At 34.1% G+C, this 10,876-nt stretch overlaps 1 protein-coding gene across 1 annotated transcript; it reads right to left on the bottom strand.

The window, feature by feature from the left end:
* Positions 1 to 3,391: 3,391 nt before the first annotated feature.
* On the bottom strand, positions 3,392 to 9,976 carry LOC150093030 (nuclear protein 1). The gene is made up of 2 exons (XM_090413679.1): positions 9,589 to 9,976; positions 3,392 to 4,297 (listed from the first exon to the last, which is right to left on the bottom strand). The coding sequence occupies exon 1, from the start codon at positions 9,861 to 9,863 to the stop codon at positions 9,624 to 9,626; it is 240 nt and encodes a 79-aa protein (XP_090269805.1). The 5' UTR covers positions 9,864 to 9,976; the 3' UTR covers positions 3,392 to 4,297; positions 9,589 to 9,623.
* Positions 9,977 to 10,876: the final 900 nt, after the last annotated feature.

Raw genomic sequence — 10,876 nt, 5'->3', positions numbered from 1 at the left:
CATGTCTTCCCAATAGCACCCTTTCTTTCTGGGTTTATTAGACAACTCACCCACACAGGTAGATACATATATATATAAACTTTCCCATCATCCCTCCCCCTCAACAATATGGCATTATCGAAACCCTTGTTAATAGCGCCTCCAATCACTGTTCTACCGAGGCTGATCTTACTGCTGAACTCTTTATTTTTGCCAGATTTTCCTCTCCAGTGCCAAAAAGGTCAACAAATTAATTGTTCCTCCCATCATGTTGACTATAATGATGCTTTTATTATTCCTTATATCCAGGGCACCTCAGAAAAAATATAACCAGAACTCTAGAAAAGTAGAATCTCTGCATGGCTTTCAAACCTTATCTATCTAAAGCTGACTACCCTCATCCACTCTCCCAAGGATCCCCTATCTCCTCTATCAGTTCCAGATGCTTAACAAGTTCCTTGTTCCTGCAACTTATATTATTATGGTCAGACTAGGAGATCTGCTAACATCTGCCTAGGACATAAAAAATACATCTGTCACCATAAGTATCATCAGTCAGAGCCTACTTATCATGCTTGGATACTTTGCACAGAATCAAATGGGAAAAAACTACTATGCTTCACCACAAAAAAGACAAATTTGAAAGACTTTTTTTTTTTAGAATCAGCAGAATTAAAAGCCAACCTAATCTTAATATGATTATATTAAATTTCTAAAAATTTGGGAAACTAATTCTTATACCTCCTGCCTGACACAGCTAAGGCTAGCCAACAGTACCCATAGAAGATGCCCTCACAGGACTTTAGGCTTTCAGTCGAATCTTTTTTCACTCAGTGTTTGTGCAAATTTGTGTGTGTCTTTGCAATTTTAATATTGTTTCTCTGACAATGTCTCAGGAGAATAATATGAAATATAGTAGTCATTAAACATGTTTAATTATTTATTCCATTAAATCCCATGAGTTCAAACCAGCACATAAATCTAATTAGACAAGTCTTTATATTCTTGGATTCTAATCAAAGCAGAGTGGCAAGTCTGTCCAAAATAGCAAAGATGACATGAGCAAGGTAAGTGATAGACACCTGGAAATAAGAAAGCTGGTAACATATCCTTTGTAGATGATGAGAAAGAAGAGAGTTTTCATGCTAATTTGAAGTGTATAAACTGAACAAATAGCATGGAGACATGAGCTAGTACACACATGCTTCATGACTTATGATTCATATTTTGAATGTAGCCTGTGTTCCTGATGATATTCATGTTATGCTGGATGAAATATATCGAAGTTTCTGAATAAATTCTATATTTTTTTTACATGTGTAAGCCATGTAGCAATCCAGAAATTAAATGTTTTATGGCAGTGTCTCAGAAACAGCTAGTCATCCACTACAAAGTTAATCTTTGAGCACTTTTTGAAGGCAGCTGTTTAAGGGCATAATAAAATATTGTCCCATAAGATTAAGTCCATAATTGCACTGGACTGAGTTATTTTGTGGTTATTCCTTTTCCTTGAGGAAAAGAAAAAAACCATTGAGAAGTAAAGTTGTTAGACAAAGAATAAAATGATAGATGTCTATATTTCTTTTAGACAGTAACAAAAAAAAAACAAAAAAAACTTCAGTTCAGTTGTTCTGCCATATTTTTTTTTTTATTAAGGTCTGATATATCAAAAGATATCAGAAGTTTATTTTTCACTTGGTTAGACTATAATAAATTTAGTTTAATCCTTTATCCAAGTGTAAGCAAACAAAGTTTGCGCCTGAAAATATCTTCAGGACTGGGGTAAGGCAGTGCAACACCAGGCAACTCCAAGCAAAGGTGGACCAAGCTCTCATCACTCCTTATCTCAGTATCTCCCATAGCGCAAAGCACATCTCCTTGCAGACATGTATACTGCTATGCATTAAGGGAAGGGCCACTACCCAAACCGGTTTCAACCTTTATTGAGGTCTCGTCAGTGGGAGGCAGAACCAAACGTGGAGATACTAAGGCAGAAGCAATAGGAGAGGTCATATTTACCTATAGGATTGGAAGTTTATTTTTCACGTTAGATTATATTCCAACATCTTTCTCTAAATCCAGAGTAATTCAATAATAAGGTGGTACACCTGTTGGCAATTCCTATAGGTAAATATGACCTCTCCTATTGCTTCTGCCTTAGTATCTCCACGTTTGGGTCTGCCTCCCATGCTGGATATATGAGAGGTTCTGTTTGGGGTAAGTTTTTGCCATCTCTGAGTAGAGCCACCGCTGAGATTTTGGTTCTAGCTAGTGGTGGGGTGAGCCTGCCATTGGGTAGAGCCAACGTTGAGAAATTCTTGGTGACGGGGTAAGCCTGTCACTGAGTGGAACAAAGTTGAGTTGGGCAATCTTTCGGGATCGCCTAATTTTTAGAGAGGTCTTTACTTAAATACACCTCAATAAAGGTTGAAACTGGTCTGAGTAGTGGCCCTTCCCTTAATGCATAACAGTATACATGTCTGCAAGAAGATGTGCTTTGCATTATGAGAGATACTGAGACAAGGAGTGATGAGAGCTTGGTCCACCTTTGCTCGGAGTTGCCTGGTGTTGCACTACCTTACCCCAGTCCTGAAGATATTTTCAGGCGCAAACTTTGCTTGCTTACACTTGGATAAAGGATTAAGCTGCACTGAGGAAAAGAAAACTTCAACTGCTAAAAAAATTGTGTGTGTGTGTGTGTGTGTGTGTGTGTGTAAATAAAGGTCCTGTGAGAATTACTAGAGCTTTCTATTCATTCATTTTTTTTTATACTTGGTTTTAAAATACATATTTTACTAAAATAATGTTCCTTTCAACATTTCTTGAAAAATTCAGTAATTGGATTCACATTTATGTATTAATGAAAAGGACAAAAAAAATCCATATTTCTCATGAATACTTGTGCAAAGAAATATTTTCAAGAAGAAATGTTTTCTGGATAGTTCACACATAATCTTGATATTGGTACTGCATTGCAGATTTTAAACAGATGTGTATTTATGCATGAATATGCACATGTGACTGTGCATTGGTTTGTTTGGAACAGTCAGCTAGTGCATGATGCCAGTGTATTATATCTCTGCTGCATATCTCTACTGGGCAGTCTACCTGTTTTACAGGATGAATAACCCAAATTTCTGAGAGGTGAACCCTCCCACTTTCATATCAGACCAGATATGAAAGTGGGAGGGTTCAACATAATTTCAACATAATTTACATTCAGTTGAAAAGTGCTTATAAAGGTTCTTCACATCCTAATAGGATTTGAACCCAGATCTTTCCAAACTGAACTATAGAGGTGATGCATTGTGTATATGTGAAAGGCCTGATGTTAGCTGAATTCTTAATAGATTCAAAGTGTTTTATGTAAAGTGTTTTATAAGGACATACAAATAACATTCTTAACAATGCGTACTTTGATTTTTTTATTTTATTTATATATACTATAAACCAGACAGTAGCACAAAAATTTAATGATAAAATGTATTCATACTTTTAATGTTACAATTTCACTCATTCTACAAAGGTAAATTTTGATGAAATTTCACATTCATTTTCTGAGGCATTAAATGGACAGAACATGTGATAAATACAGATGTCCTACAGAGAATGAGAACATAAAGATCTTTATTACAGGAAATGATCCAGAGAAAGATGAGATTGGCAGGACATGTACTGAGAGGTTCAGCAGGACAGAAAATATTAACAGTTTTAGAAGGAAAAATTATGGGAAAAGAGGCAAAAAACGAAAGGCATGACTTGAGGATATAAGATCATGGACAGGATCACATGGCTATGCAGAAACAAAAAGGAAAGCCACCAACAGAGAGAACTGGAAGGACATGGTGCTGACCCTCTCACTGAGGAAGCTACATGAAGAAGAAGAGGCATTAAATATCTCTAAGCATGATAATAACATTTAAAACAACTGAAATTACCTCAAGCACAGAGGAACACTTCATTAAAATTTTATTCTGAAATAAGGTAACATTTTCAGACATCTTCAATGTTTAAAAAAAAAAAAAAAAAAGATATTTTATTAAAAAATCCCATCTCTTGTTACATGAAGCTGCAGGCCTACCAAAAGTACAGCAATAAAAATATATCATAAAGATAAAGAAGCTGATATACAAAAATTACCATAAAAATAAAAAACACCTCTGGCATCCCACTGCCATCTTCTTAGCATCAACTCCATGATCATCAGGGCCTGCACATCTTATAGAATGCCTCACCCAATATGTACTTTCATGAAACTATATGAACCGTTATTTCCGCAGTCTTTTTATCATATCCATTCATCCAGTCTTACGATATCCTAATATTAAAAAAAAAAATTACTTAGAGGGAAATAAGAGGAAAAAAATTGTTTACATTTTTGACACAGTCATGGTCACAAGAATGTATTATGTATATAAAGATGGGAATAAAATACAAATGAAATTTAAGTGCTAAATTTTAACTTTTACTTTAGTCATGGTGGGCAGCTGGAATGAAAAGAAAGGAAACAGCTCTTACTTATATAGTAAGAGCTGTTTCCTTTCTAAGTAGGTTGTATTCTGTACTATAGTTAATTGAGTAATACACATATACAAATATACCAGATACAACTATTTCATATATAAAGTGCCTCCATAGCACAAATGGAAGAATGATGGTACATTGCACCCTTTGATTAGAAAAGGCCTAAGTTCAATTCTCACTGTGATGAGAAGAATCTTGATATGGTTTTTTTTCAAAAGTGAGTTAGCCAATCTCTTACAGAGGCAGCAGGGATTTTTCTCCTGGAAACTCGGGTTTTACATCCTGCATATAGACAAATCGGCCTTGAGTACATAAGCAACTTACAGATAAAATATACTAGTGGTGATGGGCAATAGATGGCATTGGTGTAGATGATGGTAGTGGTGGTGGTTCACTGTATTTGGTAGATTAAGTGGTGGAGACAGAGTTGTAGTGCCGTCTCTCAATGAGTCTTTGGACTCCTTGGACACAATAATAATATCAGATATCTGAATGCGTCATCAATGCAAACTAAGACTTCAGGTTTGCAAGAAATAGAACTAATTTGCAAACTGATTAGTTATCAAATCCAGGCCATTTTTTTTTAAATGTGTGTGAGAGAGAGAGAGAGAGAACAGGGATTATTAGAAACTGAAAAGAATGGATGAAAGAAAAAAAAATGCAATTTAACATGCTGACATAATGACCTTCAGAAAAGTTTAGACATGTGAAGATAATTATTCCTATTCAGATCTGAATAAAGGCAGTATGGCTTCACAAATGTCCTAAATCAAACATCTGAATCTGAAGCAGATCCTATGCAAAAAAGTATGACAAATCTTCACAGATTAATTTTGGAGTTAGAGAGAAATAGCTTTTCAGTTAGTTGTTTCAGACACGATTCAATATTGGAAGGTGTTAGAAGTGTAACATTTATCTGTATCAGAAATAAGTTGATGCTTTCAGTATATGGAAGAAACAGGAATGAGCTGTAGAATAAGGAGGCAAAAGTGAAATGTATTTTTTTTTCATGTTTTTTTTTAAATTTTTTATATGAATCCCACTGTAGAGATGAAACACGGACATTTTTCAAGCAACTCCAGGTCTCTAAATGAAAAGGGAAGTGATCTTGGCCTTCACTGGTGAAAGTCATTAAAGATGTTCTTAAAAACAAATCATTAAAGGCATTCATAAATAACTATTATATTTAAGTAAGCATCTCTTACTTACTTAAACATGTAAGAGATGTTTAAGTTTATTCATTTGTTCAAGTACGAAATGAATCAAGAGTATTTTTCTTTCATATAACTGACTGCAATTTTTGATTTTAATACAGTCATTTTTAGCCATGCATTTTAACTTTGCAATCCCTTGCAATTCAAATAATGGATTGCAAGAGAACAGGTGGATTATGAGATTTAAAAAAAATAAATAAATAAAGCCATGTATAAATTTAAGTAGTTTCTCATTTCTTATGGTTCTATTTTTTTTAAAGTTCTATTTGCATTTTCTTAAAATGGGCAGAAAATAATAGGTTTGTCTTTTGATGCATAAAACTAAAAAATCCTTTTACATCAGATTATGTCAACTGCTTGTGTGAGATGTGCATTTTCAATTTCAATATTGATCAACATGGTTTCAAGCATTCAGCTGTAACACTAACATGTTTAGTGTGTGATGATCCCTGCTGCTGTGACTGCAGAATGCACTGTTATAAATCAGCAACCTGGTTATTGAGTGGACATTGCTTCCACTTTTCAACCAATAAGTTACAAGTTCAAATTCCACTGTAGACTTGAACATATGTGAACGTCTTTAAGATGGTAGATGAATTTTAATGCTTTGTGCGAGACAGCCATGCTGTTTACTGGAGGCTGAAGTGGCTTGATAAAAGCATGTTTGATCACCAGAGAAATGAATGAATGAACCAGAGACAAATGAATAAACTGAAACATCTACTAACTAACTTTTAGTCCACCAACAATACTTCTGTGCAATAGATTTGTAAAAAAGGTAGAATACTACCTTTTGTAGGTAGTATTCACAATACAAGAAAATAATATAGGGTTGCATCGATTTGTAATAAATTTCTTAAACATATAAACTGCAAACATATTTCTCATTTTATAAGCTTTGTTTCCTGAAAAAAAGGGGGAAAGGAAGGGTATTCATAAGAAAGAATGCCAAAAATAATACAATTTTACTGAAAAATAGCAAAGTAATAGATTATTCTCTCTGCTAATGCTGCATATCATACCACTAGATTTTCATCACATTTCCCATATTTCTCCTGTGCATCTCATTTTTGAGATTTGAAATTTCTTTATCATAACTATTGACCACTCTGATTCTTTGCACAAATCAGTGAATAAAAGATATGAAACGTTTGGAATATTTCTAAAGTAGAAAAATGTGCAACCATAGACCCAGTTTCGCCCTCCATCCACAATTACATTTCATTTATCTGACACTGCATTTTCATCAGCTCTATTTATATCGGTATATATTCTAATCATTATTTACAGATTCAGTATATTCTCCATACGGGAGCACAGCTACAAGGAGGACAATGCAGCTGTTATTTTTCAATTGGAAAGAACTGGATTAAAATTCCATGTAGGATGTAAGAAACTTTATAAGTTTTTAGACTGAAGGTAAATTAACTAGTCTTATGTGGAGGTGACAGGATTTTCTGTCCTGGAAACTGATTTTTCATCATGCAAAACAGGCAAGTCAAACAGGACACATGCAGTAATGCACTAGTCCTGTTATTTCAGCTACAAATCAAATCAAACTCAACATACATACAATATTATGGCAGAATTCTTTTTGTATGCATGTGTGTGTGTAATTTTCTCATGTTCATCTTTAGCATGAAGAATCTTCTATAATGATCTTTAAGCCTTGTACTTTGCACTGAAACGAGTAAATTTTTAAAGTGAAGGTAATTGAAATATAGTAAACTGTATTGTATCATTATTGTATTAGCAGATGCAGCTGCACACTCAGAATAGTGAATGTAAAGAGTTCACTGTAATAAAGATGTACAATATTTCATGCCAAACTAAATATATGTGTGTGTGTGTGTATACACACACACACACACACACACACACATGCATCATATTCCTTGTGCATCTAGACTACTAATTAATATTGTTTATCAGCATTTTTTAAACTATTCTGTGTTCTGCATGTGACCTGCACTTCAGCAAAATATATGAATACAAATGTATATGTAGTATACCATAAGAAATCCAAATGAGTTTTTATAATGAGGTGACAGGGTTTTTACTTCCCAAAAACTTGAGTTTATCATCTTGCAAAACAGACAAACCAACAAATAACAGAAATAATATATATATATATATATATATATATATATATATATATATATATATATATATATATATATATATATATACACAAACTGGTTTCATAGCCTTAGCTACTTTGGTCACAATTCCAAACAAGTGAAATTATTATGCCCTTTTTAGTTCTCCCAACCCCAACAGAATGATTTTTCTTTTTTTTTTGTGGTAAGAGGGAGTGTGTATTATATAGTGTCTAGAAACATGTACAACATTAAAAAAATGTAGATCTACAAAATATTATAGATAGAAACAATGATATACTGAAGCAAACTCAGCCAATTTTAATTCTGTTTAACTCCTGGCTTGTTAAGCAAGTCAACTCATTAACAAAGTTTGAGGTATATAACACATCTGGATGAACAGATATGGCTTCTGCAAAACAGCAGACATTGCACCATATAGTAAGTCTAACTGCATTTAGAAAGCCCAATATGAATTTCCTGCATACTTATTTCATTGAACTATTAGTTGTTTTTTTCTTGCTTCAATGGACATCCGTATGTGCACAGTTACTCAAAGAATATGAGGGGGACTTTTCTCTGACCAGGTGTTATTCAACATCTCAGAAATGACATATCTTAACAGCATTGATTAGCTGAGGGAAAGATCTTTGATATCATACAGAGATGTTAAATATAGTTCCAATTTTACAAATCCCCAAGAGAAAAAAATTTACAGCAAGGGAATATGGGAAAACTATACTGATCCATCTGGGCACTTATGTGCTATAGGTTTTGCAATCTCATGGCAACCTCTGCCACTGGCTTGTCATCCCACAAATGCTGCTTTGTTGTCTTTTAAAAATCGTTAAGTTTAAGTTATTGATGAGTTACTGTTCAAGTTTCCAAAGATAGTACTTCTCCATTCTAAGTCTTATCTTTCACAGTAGCTTAATCACAAACAACTATACTGTGATTGGGTCCATTGTTTATTTTCTGTCTGAAATTCTCCCCTTTTCCCCCTCCACATTTGATTTCGCAATAATGTGGTTGTGCCAGTGTTTTCTTATAGATAGGAAATATGCTAGGCAATGATCGTCAGACTTGGGTGTGACTGGAGCGTCATCATGTGGAAAAATAACACAAAAAATATTTCGACTTCTTTAACAATTGTACAAGAAAATAGTATAAAGTATCTTGTTTTTATGTGCTTTTTTGAACCTATTAATATTTAAAATGATAAGATATGAACTCGTGAGGATATGCGTGGTATTACGCAAACACTGAAACGAAAGACAGCAAGGCGTATGTTATTACAGGTAAAAGTAACTTGTTTGTACACATCCAGTCACGCGTGCATGCATTCCCATAGATACCAATTATGGCAAGACTGACGTATTAGCCTTGGCCCAGTAAAAGGCTAATATGCACAACTACTTAAGTGTTTGACACAAACTTACACAGAGTTACATATATGAATAATAGGCAAGGACTTTCGCAAAACAAAGTTATTAGTCTGAATAACTTATGTGGGAGCTCTGTTCCTTAGTCTTTTCTCTCACCAAAAAACACCAGCATGACAGTTATATAAACAAAACTTTTTTTTTTCTTTTGCTGATTCTCCTGGATATCTTTAATTTAATCACAAGAAGCATACCACCATTTAAAATTCGATAAGGTTATTATATAGAAACAGCGTATGATACCATATGGAATGAAAATTCGCACACGGAGCACTGATTTCTCAAATATTCAGTTATATATGTCATATAATTCGAATAAAATTTACTTACCAGTTTTCAAATTTGGTACAAAACTTCCAAAATTCTTAGGACTGATCAGAATCCGTTTGCTTATTGCTGCCATTTTTTACAGGTTCCTTACCCTTCTTATTTGTTTCCGTATTTTGCATTTTAGTAACAAGTTTTCTAGCATGACCACTGGGATCATGATGGTTTGTATGTTCGCTAGCTTCCTTCTTCGTTCTCTGTTTCCCGCTGTGTCCGGAATACATATATTTGTCTTGATCGTAGTTGTAATGTTCGTATTCGTCAAAGTGACTTTCCATTATGACTATCTAAACGTTATGTTATAATACAACACGATGCAATTTTCACTCCACTGAAATATAAGTTCTGCAAACTTGTTCTAGCTTTTATAGCCATCAAGGCATGAACATACGTCACGAACTTGTCAACTTTCAAATGAAATCAAAACCAGAACTGCAGACGTAATCGCATCTTAAAACCAATGCAATGGCGACATCTAGTTGTCATATTTTTAACCAAAATGAACTACAAATCCTTGAACAGAAACAAAAAGTAAAAGAAACGCGAAGCATAAAAGATTTCGGTAATTATCCAAGAAAAGAATCGTATTGTTACTACTACTTTTCGGGGATAGCTAATTAAATACCAATCAAAAATGAATAGCTAAGACGTTTTTGATTTACTTTAATGATTAATGATAACGTTGGAAAAAGTGTTAAGTACTTTTTATTTTAATTTCAACTTGACAGGTGTCACTGCTACGAAACCTATTAATGCAGAAGCCACTATTCCAACAAAGGATATCTATCATTTCTGTGCTTTCTGTTGAGCCTGTTAAAATACCAGATTCTGCTACCCGACATTTCATTTTCAGTCCAAATGAAAACACACGAACCTGCTTCTTCGCTTCTTTTATTCCATTTGGACTGAAAAGAAATGTCGGGTAGCAGAATCTGGTATTTTAACAGGCTCAGCTGAAAGCACAGAAATAATATTATTTTTATTATTTGACACTTCCAGAAAGTCCAAGGACTCATGATATCCGTTCGTTCGTTGGAAGAGTGGCCACGGAGGTGCTTATAAAAAACACAAAGAGTTGAAACGAACTGTCTGTAAGGTAATGGTTGAAGTGAGTCAGTATATATATATATATATATGATAATGTTTAGTGTTTTGTGTATGAAGGTATTTGCTGATGCTTATGGCAAACACCACTGCATCTTCACCAGCTTGGTCAGTGAAACTGGATAAAGAAAAGTTAGTTGCATTGTGGAAAGCAGAGTTCATGGTGGTTTTCAGAATTAGAAAGCAG

The sequence above is a fragment of the Typopeltis vanoorti genome, chromosome 24 (genome assembly GCF_054136105.1).
Source record: "Typopeltis vanoorti isolate ZY-2024b chromosome 24, IOZ_Tvanoo_1.0, whole genome shotgun sequence".
In the NCBI taxonomy this organism is placed as follows: domain Eukaryota; kingdom Metazoa; phylum Arthropoda; class Arachnida; order Uropygi; family Thelyphonidae; genus Typopeltis; species Typopeltis vanoorti.
Note: the sequence above shows the minus strand (reverse complement) of the source record. Positions and strands in the feature narration are given on the sequence as shown.